Genomic DNA, 16019 nt, shown 5'->3' on the forward strand with positions numbered 1-16019 from the left:
TAAAAGTATCTCCTCCAAGATATCTATCAATTAAAAAGGGAAAGACAGTCTTTGTAATGGAGAAATCTGATGAAACCACCTTAACCTAGTGATCAAGATCAATATCACCAATAGTAAATGACTTTATCGATATTGGGAATTTTTCATTTCTGCGATATTATTCCAAAAAGCATAACATCAGTTCAGCCATGAGAAAACATTTGACAAATCCAAATTGTGGGACATTAGACAAAATAACTGATCAATGCTCTTCAACAGTGACAAGGGCATGAAAGATAAGGAAAGACAAAGGAACTTAGAGACAGTAGTAGATTTAGAAGTAACTAAATGCATTTTCTGGGTAATATAATGGAACAGAAATAGAACACAACTGAGAAAACTGGTGAAATGTGAGTAAAGTTTTTGGTTTAACTAACAGTATTTTATCAAGTATTAATTTCTTGGTTCTGCTCATTGTGCTATGGTTATGTAAGATGCTAACATTAGGGGAAGCTAGGTGAGGTATACATGGAAATTGTAATTTTACAGATTCTCTGTAAACCTACGGTTAGTTCAAATTAGCAAGTTAAAAAAATAAATAAAATCATGACTATGAAGTACACTTTCTCTGTACTTTTTTCCATTTCCAGTGCTAACTTTTGGCCTAATGCCAAGACAAATTTACTATATTGTGCAGTCATACTAACAAATGTTTGAGGAGTAAAAACCTATGATCTGATTATGACTCCTTTTGATATGGTTCTGAGAAATAATACATTTATTACATTTGCCAGGGATTCAACTTCCAGAGTTCTGCTTTTAGGCAGGATAGGGTAAATTCTTTGGAAGTTACTCTCCACTGTGCCATTGAGTCTGCTTTTTTGAGTAAACTGTGTGACTAGAGTAAGAATCTTGACCTCTGTACTTTTCTAGGGATGACTTTGAATAGTTGTAATAGTAAAAATAATTAGAATTTAAATGTTCTTACCATCTAAATGGATAAGAAATGGCATTAAGAAAAATAGCAGAGACATTAAAGAAGCTTAAGCTCATCAGCACAAACTGAGTTTTATTTAATTCCAAGTGATATAACCTATGCACACGTTTCCAAGTTTTTTCACTGCTAAAATTGCCCTTACAGAGATCACAAACATTGTAAACTGCATTTCATTAGTAGTTTATCAAATCTGCCTGTCAACTGACACATTCTGTATAGAGGCGTAAAATGATGTTTTGAGAGCATTTATAATCACTGAAAGCAGATGATTCTGTAAAACAGGTAATTACAGATCTTTAAACTGACAACATACATATATTTAAACATTTAAATAGAAGTTCATTTCCTTCAAAAGTAATTGTCTACTGCTTTTTCATAAAAATATAAAAAGACAACATCTGTAGTTTTAAAAACCTATATTTTACCTAAATCAAGATTTTTCTACAAACGATACCTTCTTTCCAAAAATTTAAAACACATCACAAAATAATGTGATGTTAAATCAAATAATTTCATCATGACAGAGTATTTTACTTTTAAGAAATACTTGGCAGTATTTCTTTTTAAACTTTCATGCTAGATTTCAACTGTGTATATACTATGTAAACACACTAGATTAATCCAAGTCACTCATATTTATGCAATAGACTCATATATGATGAGTTACCATATAAACAGTCATACCACATTGCAAAATGGTAAAAGGCAATCTTTACGAAAACTTTATAAAAAAATTTAGTAAAAGGCAGCCAACATCACTCTAATTTTCTGTAAAAACTATATCTCTTCCTCCTACCCCTTTGAATGGTATCTTTTATAGCATATTGACACACAAAAGTATTTATATCCCTTTTACATAAGTTAGCTTTTTAAATGACTGTTTTCTTTTCTGACACATTGAATTTATCCAAAGGCACCAAGACTACACTCCTATGTAGTTTCAGAATTTTTGCTCTTTTGTAAGTTCCTCTAGAATCACTTTCCTCAGAAAAGGGTAACTCTAAGAACCAGAAGAAAATGAATGATAAAACACAGTAACCTGAAACTTGCACCATCCAAAAGGTATAAATTTATTAACAGGTTTCTTGAACTTTTCATTTAGGACAAGAAGTCAGAACAACTTTCTGAACATAAACACAAAAATAGAGCACATTTAGTAACAGTAGGAAAACTCCTAAGTTTCTAATGTATTAAATCTCACATAATAACATACAGCCAAAAGCATTAGAAATTCACTGCCAGATATTATGATGCTTTGTCCTGAAAAATGTCTGATACACAGCACTAACATGGAACAGAGTATGGCATTTATTTCACAGGGAGAAAAGATAGGTTTCATCACAAAAACAGATTTACTAGATTTCAGCTTTGATTAATTTTAGAGATATATTTTAAAGATAAAAAAGAAAAACAAGATTCACCCCTAAAATAAAAAAGTCTTTATATATATATATATGTGTGTGTGTATATATATATATATATATATATATATATATAATCCATTATTAATACTTTTTATGTTCTTACAATGTAAAACATTTAGAAACTCCTGAACTCTAGAAATGTTGGCCAGTTAACCTATTTGGCCATAACACATTCTGAATTCCCTTCTGAGAATCACATTAATGTTTTCAGTCCATTAGTCCAATATGGATGGAGCAATTCTATTTCTTTTTCTTCTTCTTTGGTGGTTCATCATCAGAACTACTATCTGTGCTGGTGCTGCTACTACTGGAAGAGCTGGAATCTGAGTCTGAATCAGAGGATGAGGAGGAGCTTGTGGAGGAAGCAGAAGACGATGAACTGGAGGAGCTTTCATCAGAGTCACTGTCCTCTGAGGAAGATGAGGTAGATGTCTCTTCACTCTCTGATGAAGAATCACTGGCTGAACTGTCGCTGCTATTGCTACTGGAACTGGTTACACTCTTAGACCTATTAGATAATTATATGCATGAGAAGCTGACATTTAATAGAATGTTTAAAAGCAATTTCACTTGGGTGTTATGCATATATATACATATACTGAAGCTTTGCCAGTATGGCATCACTATATTTGATGCTTTATGGATTGCCTAACTGTTAGTAACCCTAATGTGCCCACCCTTTCACTTCAACCAGAAGGTCTTTAAATCTCTAGGATGGAATTTGAGAAAAGTGAACATACTATATTATGCTTCAGAGTGAATGTTAGAATACAGTTGCAGTTTAACAACTGGGTTTATTTAAACCTCATGTACAGTGGTTCATAACCTTAACTACTTTAGACAAGATACAGCTGGTCAATAATTTCTTACCAATAATTTCTAATAACATTTCCTAATCTAAGACAAGAGAAAGTACTTACTATTCCCAGGTATAAGGACCCTGGAAAGTTGGAGAAAAAGGAGACACAAAGGAAGAAATTCCAGACAAGTAAACAGAGGAAGGTATCAGAAAACAGGATGATGTTTAATCATAACCGCAAACGAGAGACTTCAGATCCAAATCTTGTAACTATTATTTTAAAATCAACCATCCTATCCCTCCAACGATTATTATATATTACCTATATAATATTAAAGCCACACATACCTTTTCTTCTTGGTCTTTCTTTCTACATTAGCTTCTCCAATGCTGATAAGCAACAGGGAAAGGGGGAGGAGCTCTTGTTAATAGAGTGATTATAAACAGCTCAGACAAACCCTTCTGATAGCCCCAAAACTGTTTTACACTGGAGAAACACTTTGTCTTTTGTAACATGTACTGAGTCCAGTGTTTCTTATTATAACCAAGAGAAAAGTTTCCTAGTGCAGGTGTATATGGTCCATGCACGAGATACTCAAGTGGCTCAGGGCTAAAGAATCTGCATGTCAATGCAGGAGACCTAGAGACGTGGGTTCAATCCCTGGGTTGGGAAGATCCCCTAGAGGAAGAAATAGCAACCCACTCCAGTATTCTTGCTTGAAAAATCCCATGGACAGAGGAGTCTGGTGGGCTATTGGCCACACGGTCGCAAAGAATCGGACACAACTGAGCACGCAAGTGTGGTACATGCAGTTAAATTAACTAGCTCTTAAGACAGATGCTATCGACTGTATTTTAGAAGTCTGGTAAGTTAATAGTTAAAATGAGCAAGCACACTAATTTGCTTCTTTTTTAATTGTGAACTTGGGTTGACACAGCTAAATCAACTACTTAGTGAACAATAGAACAAAGTAAATAATAGCAGAATAATTGTCATTTATAATTTGGTTTTCTAGAATGGTATTATAAGTGGTCATTTTATATAAAAAGAAAAGCAACTATTAAAAAATTTTTTCTTAAATGATTCATTTTGGTGTACACTTAAAACTAACACAACATTGTAAATCAACAACTGTTGTTCTTTGTCATTAAGTCCTGTCTGACTCTTTTGTAATCCCACGGACTATAGCCCACCAAGCTCCTCTGTCCATGGGATTTCCCAGGAAAGAATACTGGAGTGAATTGTCATTTCCTTCTCCAGAGGATCTTCCCAACCCAGGGATCAAACTCAAGTCTTCTGCATTGGCAGGCAAATTCTTTACCACTGCAAGCTACCAGGGAAGCCCAAATCAACTATACTCCAATAAAAATTAAAAAGCCCCATTTCTTGAGACTTCCCTGGCAGTCTAATAGTTAAGACTCTGTGCTTCCACTGCAGGGGGCACGGGTTCTATTCTCTGCCAGGGAACTAAGATCCCACAGGCCACTAGACACAGGCAAAAAAATTTTAAAAACAAACAAAAAAACTTCCCAAACCATTAATTTTTCTGCATGTCCTCCAAATGTTCAGTTTTAAAACCAGACTTAATACCTTAAGATTATGCTCCCTCATTATTTATAAAGAAAAAAGTCTGGTGATTTCTGAGTGATTTTAAATATACAAATGGCTTGCTGCTATATAGCTGCCAAACAACATGCCTACTAAATCAGGCTTTCAAATTACAGAATTACTTCTATTACTCTACACTGTCCTATAAATTTAACATTTTTATATTCTGAACTTCTCTGCATATCCTAGACAATGCTTCTATCCTTATTTCCCAGATCTTCAAATATAAACATGTATTTACGTAAAGTTGTTTTACACGATGGAATTACTTACTGAAGAATTGTCATTTTTGCAATGAAAATAAATGGTAGAAGTACATGTGTTAAACCACACCACAAGAATTCAAGATCACTAAAATTCACACACTTCCATAATTTTATCACTGAACCAAAATAATTAGCAGTCTACGTAAAAGAGTCAAAACTAAAATTCATGTGAAAGTGAAAGTGAAGTCACTCAGTCATGTCCGACTCTTTTGTGACCCCATGGACTGTAGCCTACCAGGTTCCTCTGTCCATGGGATTTTCCAGGCAAGAGTACTGGAATGGGTAGTTGTATGCATTTTTTAAGATCAAGATACTTGTGTAATACAACTAGAAAAACAAAAGTAGATGTTGAAATGAAATTATTCATAACTCTTATCATGTTTTGCTTACATTCCTAATAAATGAATTTTAACAAATTATGTTTTTCTCCTCATCTTTTTCTATCCTAAGTTTCAGTATTTGCAGAGGGTATAAACTCTGGCATATTATATATAAAATATTGACATTTTAAAAAGAATATTGTTATATCATTTTGATAATTTGATAATTATCAATTTTCATTGATGACTGTAATGATATTATCATTAAAATCAAATTATCAATTATCAAATTATCACATTATCATTTGATAATGTAAATATCACAAAATTTGATACCTATCATAATTAATTTTTAAAAAATATGAACAAGCTTATCTTTAACAATCGGTACTTTTACATTATCCCTTTTCCTCTTTGAACCAGTGTTTTTACTTTCCTTTCCCCACAGAATGTATCCTAATATATTTTCATGCCTGAAAATTGTAGTGACCACTTATATTTCTCTGCAATAAAAACATAGACATAACATAACTTGAAATTGTATCTTTTAATTATATGTGATCATATAGTTTTAAAAGTGCTTAAAAATTCTGAGTTGAATTACCATCATCACTGCTACTATGCAAATTGATTAAAACAATGTAAAATATATTATAAATTTTAGTAACTATTATGGAATGGCTACCCACTCCAGTATTTTTGCTTGGAGAATTACATGGACAGAGGAGCCTGGCGGGCTACAGTTGATGGGATCACAAAGAGCTGGACATGACTGAGCAACTAACACACACACATACATAAAATATCTACTGGAACTGTATCTTTTAAAGACATCAGTTTTTTTTTTTCTAGTTTTTGTATCCATCAATCTTACTTCTTGACTATGACAGAATTCAGTATCAAGTTAATTCCTGTATTTAATTTTTACAGATTTAACCCTGAAAAAGTTTGTTAACCTGAACAGGTAGACGGTATAGCAATGTCACTTAGTTCTTTGAATTCTTCCCATGCTAAATAAATTCCACAAGTCATATAATGATGTATCATTAAAATACACTTTTTGAAATAAGTTTTTAAAAATAAGTTTATTTATTTTGGTTGGGCTGGGTCTTGTAAAGAGCTTAGCATGGTACCTTGCACCAGTAATACTCATTAAACATTTGCTAGTATTTATAATCTAAATCTAGATAGCCATCATAAGATATTTAGTCCCATAATAAATTTTATAAATAAAAATAAATATTCCTTTAAACACCATATGTAACCTTACCTTTGTTGTAATAACAATCTGTTTTCTTTTTCTTTTAAAGCTTTCTTTAGTTCTGCTGTTCTTGAAGGCCTATGTAGGTACTTTCTTTTTCCAGTGCATTCATAAGTCCAATGTCCAAATTCCAAGCATTTCTGACATCTTACATGTTGCTTATTTGCTTCACTACAAGATAAAAAAATAAGAATACAGGCCTTAAATTTTTGACTTGACATTTTCTGCTGTGAGAAATATAAACAATATAAGCATAAAATGATGTGTATGTTTAAGGTACAATTCAAAAATAAACATCATTTTACACTTTAAATTAGTTGTTAGATTTAATCACTAGGCAATACAGTAAGTGGTTAAGAGCTTGGACCTTAGAGTTAGACAGAACTGAGTTCAAATCTTGTTTCCTCAATTCCATTCTAGTAAGGGCAGTCTAGGTAATTCAGACCAACTCTTCAGTTTAGAATTAGAAAAGACAGCCAAAACATTTTTAACAACCTGCTCAAGGATCAGAGAACTAACAAAGAGGTTAAAGAATCACCAAGCCAAGATATGGAAGAGGAGGGAAACCCAGAGTGGTCAGCTCTACATTTAACTCAACTCTTGTCCTGGGGCCTTTTCCCAACTCGGGAGAGTAAGCAAGCATCATTTATAACAAGCAAGGGAGACAAATTATGCATTCAGAGTTAGGACTCTGAAGAGCTTTACCCTAAGGATAAAGCAATGGTGTATGAAGTGCTGCCCAGCTTCTAGTCACCTAGGAGACTAAGAAAAATCTCAATCCCTGAGATTGAATTAAGATTGACAAGTGGAGAAAAAACAGATAAAAGAATTTGGAAAGGAAGAAATAAAACTGTCATTCCTTACTGATGATGTATCATGTGTACTGCAAAGCCAAAAGACTCTATAGATAAATTTTTATTTTATTCTTTGGCCATGCTGTGTGGCATGTGGGATCTTAGTTTCCCAACCTAGGATTGAAACCTGTGCCCCTTGCATTGGGAGTGTGGAGTCCTAACCACTAACCACTGACTGCCATGGAAGTCCACAAATAGTTTTTTAATAATTAGAATTCATAAGTGAGTTTCAGTTCAGTTCAGTCACTCAGCCATGTCTGACTCTTTGTGACTCCATGGACTGCAGCACGTCAGGCTTCCCTGTCCATCACCAACTCCCGGAACCTATTCAAACTCACCTCCATCACCTCATCCTCTGTCCTCCCCTTCTCCTCCCACCTTCAATCTTCCCCACCATCAGGGTCTTTTCCAATGAGTCAGCTTTTCCAATCAGGTGGCCAAAGTGTTGGAGTTTCAGCTTCAGCATCAGTCCTTCCACTGAGTATTCACGACTGATTTCCTTTAGGATTGACTGGTTGGATCTCCTTGCGTTGAGAGTCCAAGGGACTCTCAAGAGTCTTCTCCAACATCACAGTTCAAAAGCATCAATTCTTCGGCACTCAGCTTTCTTTATAGTCCAACTCTCACATCCATACATGACTACTGGAAAAACCATAGCTTTGACTAGATGGACGTTTGTTGGCAAAGTAATGTCTCTGCTTTTTAATATGCTGTCTAGGTTGGTCATAGCTTTTCTTCCAAGGAGCAAGTGTCTTTTAATTTCATGGCTGCAGTCACCATCTGCAGTCATTTTGGAGCCCCCCAAAATAAAGTTTCTTACTATTTCCGTTGTTTCCCCATCTATTTGCCATGAAGTGATGGGACCGGATGCCATGATCTTAGTTTTCTGAATGTTGAGTTTTAAGCCAACTTTTTCGTAACTGAGTTTAGAAAGGTTTTATATTGGGATCAGTAAACTTCTCTTTGAAGAAATGAATGTTTAGGTCTTCCTCCCACTTTTTGATTAGGTTGTTTGTTTTTCTGGTATTGAGCTACATGAATTGTATATTTTGGAGATTAATCTTTCGTCAGCTGTTTCATTTGCAATTATTACCCGCCATTCTAAGGGTTGTCTTTTCATCTTGTTTCTAGCTTTCTTTGCTGTGCAAAACTTTTAAGTTTAATTAGGTTCTACTCATTTATTTTTGTTTTTATTTCCATTACTCTAGGAGGTGGGTCAAAGAGGATATTGCTGTGATTTACATCAGTGTTTTGCCTATGCTATCCTCTAAGAGTGTTATAGTTTCTGGCCTTTAATCCATTTTGAGTTTGTTTTTGTGTATGGTGTTAGGAAATGTTCTAATTTCATTCTTTTACATGTAGCTGTCCAGTTTTCCCAGAACCACTTATTGAAGAGACTGTTTTTTCTCCATTGTATATTCTTGCCTCCTTTGTCAAAGATAAGGTGTCCACAGGTGCATGGGTTTATCTCTGGGCTTTCTATCTTGTTCCACTGATCAGTTTTTGTGCCAGTACTATCTTTATTATTGTAGCTTGGGATGTTCTTTTTATAACTATTTATTAAGGACATATTTATGTTGTCTGAACTTTTTTGTAGATCGTGTTATAGGTCACAATAAAATTTTTTTTACAATAAATTTTTAAAAAAATCTTGGCTGTCTCACTACATAGTTTTAGGCTCTTTAGAAAGCTGATTTTTGAACTTCAGTTTCTTATTCTAAAAAAATGGGACAATATCTACTTCACTAGATTATTGTGAGAATTAGACAAGACCATAACCATGTTTTATACTTACTGTGTGTCAGGAATTTAGCTAAATACTACTTATGCATAAATACATCTAATCCCCATGACAACCCAGTGAGTTTGAGAATAATATCCTCATTCTACAAACTGGGATGTTTGTATAGCAAGCAACAAGGATCTGGCATAAAGTAATACACAAATGGGAGCTGTGACTATCAGTCTACACATTAGGCTAATCAACCATGTGAACTAATGATACTTGCCAATTCCTCAAACATGGGTGCATGATGAGATGCTGGACTTTTAATTTCAACATAGAGTAGTCACCTTTTTATCCCTGGAGAACACATAATTGGTGTTCAGTAAATGTTTGTAAAATGAATGACTGTTAAAGTAGGCAAGGGTTTAAGAGAACGTATATTGTTTATAGTATGCTTTTCATTAACTAATTCCCACATTGTGGGCCAGCTTCTGTAATTTTGACAATAATTTATTTTGGACTTTCCTGGTGGTCCAGCGGTTAAGAATCCGCCTACCAGTGCAGGGGACACACAGTTTGATCCCTGATGAAGGAAGATCCACATGTCTTGGGACAACTAAGCCCTGGAGCTGCAACTACTGAGCCCACACACCACAACTACTGAAGCCCAAGTGCCGTAGAGCCTGTGCAACAAGAGAAGCCACCACAATAAGAAGCCCATGTACAACTAGAGAACAGTCCCTGTTCAAAGCAACTAGACAAAAGTCCACATGCAGCAATGAAGACCCAGTGAAGCCAAAAATAAACAAATAAATTAATTAAAAAACATTTTTAGCACTTGTCCAAAAATAAGCCAATCCTAATGTGAAAAATTAATGTTTCAAGTAAGGAACTAAGACCCAGCAGTAGTATTAAAAGATAATAAAGAAGAGTCAGCTTTTTGCCTAGTAATAGTTCATAAAATTCCATAAACAACTGCCAGTACCATGACTAGAACTTCAGAGTTTATCTCAATATGTAATAGTACAGCAAATTGTTAAGGCTTTCTATAATAAAAGACTTTATGGACTTAACATTAAGTTGCCCACTTTCCGGGTAAAAAGAATCACTAACATTTAATATATACAGGTGGAGCCAGTGGTAAAGTATCCACCTGCCAACGCAGGAGACATATGACACACAGGTTTGATCCTTGGTTTGGAAAGATCCCCGGGAGTAGGGCATGGAAACCCACTCCAGTATTCTTGCCTGGAGAATCCCATGGACAGAGGAGCCTGACAGCCTTCAGTCCATATGGTGGCAGAGAGTTGGATATGACTGAAGTGACTTAGCATACACATTATAATGCAGGGCTTCCCAAGTGGCTCAGTGGTAAAGAATCTGCCTGCCAAGCAAGAGACACGGGTTCAACTCCTGTGTCGGGAAGACCCCCAGGAGAAGGAAATGGTAACCCATTCCAGTATTTCTTGCCTGGGAGATCCCATGGACAGAGAAGCCTTGTGGGCTACAGTCTATGGGGTCACAAAAGAGTTGGACATGACTTAGCAACTAAACAACAACTATTGTAATATGCATCCCAGAAATGATAAAATAAAAAACATTAAAGGATAATTAGTAAAAAATGTAAAATCATGACTCTAATACAAATATATAATGAACACATGTCAAAGGTTTTATTTAATCATTAATTAATAAGGGAACCAGTAAGATGTTGGAACTGGTTTAGAACAGTATTCAAATAACACACATATATGGGCAATCAGGAATGCAGGAAACAAATTTACTAATAGTTAAAAACTGGTCAACAGCCACAGGGCAAGAATCAGTTGTACTGCTTTGCATGGGTAAGAATCTTCTCTTCAATTTTTCTACAATTTGCAGTTTTAAAATAGGTCAAAGATAATGAGGCACAGGTCCTGATAGGGTCACATAGCCAGGATAGGGGATTAGACAACTCAGCCAGTAATCTTTTTTTTTCTTTTTTAAATCCATTTCAAAGTCTTTCACAATATTTCCTAGTAATGAAATTATGGAGGAGGATGGAAGCCTTTCAGAATCAAGGAAATAAAGTCGTCTTCTTCAAATTACAGTTTGTTTTCCCAATATTGTAAGAAATTGATAGGCTGGGATCTCAACTGTTAAAAATATTATCGGCCAGCACTGTGGGGTCTGTTTTCTGTTGCTATAAACAGAATTTCCACTAATATCTGAAGCCCACCTATGATGTTCTAAACGTTAACTAGAGACTTCTCTGATGGTTCAGTGGTTAAAACTCCAAGCTTCCGTGACAGAGGGCACAGACTCGATCTCCGGTCAGGGAGTCAATATCCCCACATGCCATGAGGCACAGCCAAAAATAAGTAAATAAATAAACATTTACTAACTAATCTAATCATTCTTAAAAATACTTACATCTTCTATATAGAATGCTGAGACAGACCTATAATTTCAAAATAAACAAGATCAGCAAGCATTTCTTTTCAAATGAATACCCTATTTAATAACATTCCTTTTCTACTAAGCTAAGGTTTAAGGAAGTGTTTTTAACAGTACAGCCTTTTTATGTGAAACAACCTTCTTTGATACCTGAAATATTAAGACATGTCTGCCAGATTGGCAAAATTTTAAGCCTATGGTTGGCAAAGGTTGAGAACGGGCACTCTGAATATAGTAAAATACACATTTTTAAATGCTGGTGAGTATGTAAGTTGCAGAAACTTTCTGAAGCGCTATGTGGTAATACGCAACAAAAATCTTAAAAATGTACATATCAATAAACAAAAAATATAATATCAATAATGGTTATCTATCTAGAGGATCCCTAAGAGTTCCATTTATTATTAAAGTAATAAATGAGTTTAATAAAGTCATAGGAAAAAAGGTTAGTATACAAAAGTCAATATACTAGCAATGAACAATTGGAAATTGAAATTAAAAAATACTACTACAATACTTAATTTTACCCTGTTAAATTTCTTCTTGTTAGACTCAACAGAGTTCATCTGTCAAGACCTTTCTGGATTGGGATCCATTGTATTAGCCACCCCTCTTAGCTTTGTGTTAACCGCAGGTTTGATAAACATGTACATGTGTCCTCATCCAAGTCATTTACAAAAATTGTTGACAAGATCAAACTGAGTACCACAGTGAGGCCACCATGGGATACCTCTGTATATTTACTTTAACCCATTAAACAATACTCTGAGTTCATGATGTTCAACTGATGTACCTAACAGCTCTGTTTTGTTCACAAGGATACTGTGAGAGACTTTCCAAGATGCCTTATTGAAATCCAAATACCTAAAAAAGGCAATAAGGGTTATCAATCTGTAATGATTTGATACCTGATGAACTTGGCTTTTATTTCTGAACAGATTTAATATATCCAGCCAGAATTTTGCCTGGAATGGATATCAAGTTCACAAGTCTAGTTTGTGGAATCTACCCTCACTTTGAAAATCAAAACAACATTTGCCTACTTCTGGTCCTTTAGCGTCACTGCTGTTGGCCAGAGGTCCTCAAATTACCAGCAGCACTACAGCCATTTCACTTGGCAATTTTCTGTTATGTTGGGGACCAAATCACCTGGGTCAAGTGCCTTAAACATATTCAGAGTGGCTTATGGCTCTAATACCCACTCCTCAAGTAGCCTGAGTATCAGTTCTACTCTTGTCATTCTGCATGTAATTGTCTTTGAGTTAAATCTGATTCAGAGCTAAGCCCCTGAAAGATCTGCTGAATGGGAAGTTCAAATTTCCCCCCTTTCCTTCTTTGGTCCAAAGTCTTTTAAAAACAACGTCAATAGTACTTTCTCACTTCTCATAACTTGTAGCTTAAAAATTGTTCTTGTGGAAGTGCTATCTGCTCTTTATAAACAAATCTTTTTGATGAATATAAAATAAAAAGCAAAAGCTCCTCTTTTACTTTCTCTCCTAAAATATTCCCCAAATTTTCCTGCACTCTCCTTGCCTCTAATGGCCCTCGGTCTCCAACTCCCTGGGAGTTGTCCTGACAGCCTTTAAACTGTGACAGGTTTTGTTATACACCATGTTTTCTTCCTAATAAGACCAGAAGCTCCTAAAGCTTTGTTTTTTACTTTTATGTAGCTCATGTACCGAATACAAGCATACTGAAGAAATGGAACATTTAACTCTGTGATACTCTAAAACTTATGCTAAAAGCACTAAAAGTCTTACTTTCAAAAGTGGACACTGTTTGATTTAGTCAATCTAGCCATCATCACCTCCTCTGACCTATCCACCCACTGTTTATAAAGACCCATTCAATTATGCTGGGAAGAGAAAGTGAAAGTGAAAGTCTCTCAGTCAAGTCCCACTCTTTGGGACCCCGCGGACTATACAGTCCATGGAATTCTTTGGGCCAGAATACTGGAGTGGGTAGCCTTTTCCTTCTCCAGGGGATCTTCCCAACCCAGGGATCAAACTGGGGTCCCCTGCGTTGCAGGAGGATTCTTTACAATCTGAGCCACAAGGGAAGAGAATGAGATCCAAATTAAATCAGAACTTCATATTCCCTAGGCAAGGTTTAGGGTAAGGCATGTAATCCAATCTAGACACTGAGATGCTACCAACTTGAAGCTGAGAGGCTATAAAGGATTCTAGATACTGCAGCCATTTTAGGACCAAAGGAGTGATCTATCCAAGTATGGAACCAACATCCAAAAGAGCAAATCTGAGAGACCCTGGTAACACCATTTAAGTAGATTAAATGGTAACACCATTTAAGTGGATATCTATTTAAGAAGACCTGTTACTCCATTCTAGATCTCAGAACCATCTTGGAAAAGCCGCCTTCCTCCACCAAGCATACTACTACTTCACTCTGATTCCCTAAGTCTTTCCCTTTATGATCAAGGAACTCTTTTCATCCAGCATGAGAGGCAGAGTCTGATCAAAGAGAGAAGAAAAGGATCAGGACTCTTAGAATAAAAAACTACAAATACAAAAAGGAATATAAATATACACACTAGAGCAGGCTGAGTGATGTATGATAAACAGGCAAACAGTGACAAGCTGAGAGTGAATTAAGTGGTGAATGTTGTTTGGGTGTGCAGATAGGTAGAAGAAAAAAAAAAAAAGGTTGTACAAGAAAGGGGCATACGAACTCCTGCATTATCTGTTCACAGCAAACCTCTTGTGTCCTTCTCTCGCTCATTAGCCGCCACAATGGACATCTTTCAGTTCTTAGAGACTAAGTTCTCTCCTGTCTCAAATTAATTATGCTGTTCTGGATGCTCTTTCACCCAATCCTCTCATGACTGACTCCTTCTCACACTTTTCATCTCTGTTCAAACCCCACCTCTTCAGAGATGCCTTTCCAGTCCAACCAACCTAACCTGGACCGTTCTCTTTTCCCACCATCTCATTTCCTTCAAAGCTCTTACTAGCCAACCGCATTTACTTAAAATGTTTAGTTTATCGACTCTTTCCACCAACAGAATGTAAGCTTCCTGAAAGCAGATATTCTGTCTTGAACACTTTCTTACACCCAAATAGAGCCATAGGTAATGCATACATTAATATTTGTTAGAGAATGAATGGCAGAATGTGAGAAGATAGCTTGGGAGAAAAGTCAGGCTGTTCCTAGGTAAGGCGATTACAATGGGGCAGGAAAAGCCAGCTGGCCTGGAGGTTGAACAGGAAGCTGAAAGTTTACGTCGGCGAGAGTAGGGGGTGTTGGATGCGGGCTACAAGCTTCGCCTGGTCACTGGCGGGGTGCGCCCACCGCTGCCCACCGGCTGGGTTGGGCAAATCGGCTTAAATCACTTAGTAACCAATTCCTGGACGTCCCCTTCGCGGGAACCAAACGCGAGACTCTCTTCAGTCACCCCTAGGTCCCGCCCAGTGGCCTTACGCAGCCGCCTTCCACGAAATCGCTAGTGCACAGACATCAAACTTCTCGCCCCGGCCAGAGCCCCTTGTGGGCAGGCGACGAGTAAGAAAAACGGCCACCCTCCGCCAGGCCAAGCTGAGGATCCGACACCGACCCCGCTTCCCGGCACCGCTCAATAGCCCGCTGACGCGCTTCTCTCCGCCCCCAGCCCGCCCCGCCGCCCAACTCCGGCCCTAACTTACGCTTGTCTCCGAGCTATGAGACGATGCATGGGAGTCGCCATCTTAGCGCGGCTGCCGACGGCCGCGCTGGGTTTTGGGAAACTCCTCGAAGTGGGCGGGGACTTCGAACCCTGAAGGGCGTAGGCGTGGGCGGAGCCAGTGGTCCTGGCTAGGCTCTGGAGCTGCTTTTGGGGCAATGGTGGGTTGGGGCCTGGTGTGTTGTGTTTCCTGCATAGTCTATAGTTTGAGGGAGAGGAATGAGGCCAGTTGACTAATCTGAACAAGGGTTTTGAAGGACGAGTCCACATATATTGTTTGGAGAAACAGGGAAGAACATTGTAGAATGAGGGATCTGTCTATCCATCTTTATATACAAATCTATTTTTATATACATGAACAAATAAAGTTAATTGCTCAGTCGCGTCTGACTCTTTTGGGACCTTATGAATTGTAGCCCACCAGGCTCCTCTGTTCAAGAAATTCTCCAGGCAAGAATGCTGGACTGGATAACCATTCCCTTCTCCAGGGGATCTTCCCAACCCAGGGATCAAACCCAGGTCTCCCTCATTACAGGCAGATTCTTTACAGGCTGAGTCACCAGGGAAGCCCCACTGCAGTTTTCAGAAACAAGAAGTAGTCTGGATAGCAAAGTTTAAAGGAATAAGTTGAACAAGATTGACTATCAATTGAAGAAGACTGGGGCTTCCCTG

At 36.9% G+C, this 16019-nt stretch overlaps 1 protein-coding gene across 1 annotated transcript; it reads right to left on the reverse strand.

Moving 5' to 3' along the window:
• Positions 1-1022: 1022 nt before the first annotated feature.
• On the reverse strand, positions 1023-15404 carry ZCCHC10 (zinc finger CCHC-type containing 10). Its single transcript, XM_061151298.1, has 4 exons — positions 15331-15404; positions 6665-6826; positions 3548-3589; positions 1023-2908 (listed from the first exon to the last, which is right to left on the reverse strand). Exons 1-4 carry the CDS (start codon positions 15369-15371, stop codon positions 2641-2643), a joined length of 513 nt encoding a protein of 170 aa, XP_061007281.1. The 5' UTR covers positions 15372-15404; the 3' UTR covers positions 1023-2640.
• Between the last annotated feature and the right edge of the window lie 615 nt (positions 15405-16019).

This window comes from Dama dama, chromosome 9 (genome assembly GCF_033118175.1).
Source record: "Dama dama isolate Ldn47 chromosome 9, ASM3311817v1, whole genome shotgun sequence".
In the NCBI taxonomy this organism is placed as follows: Eukaryota; Metazoa; Chordata; class Mammalia; order Artiodactyla; family Cervidae; genus Dama; species Dama dama.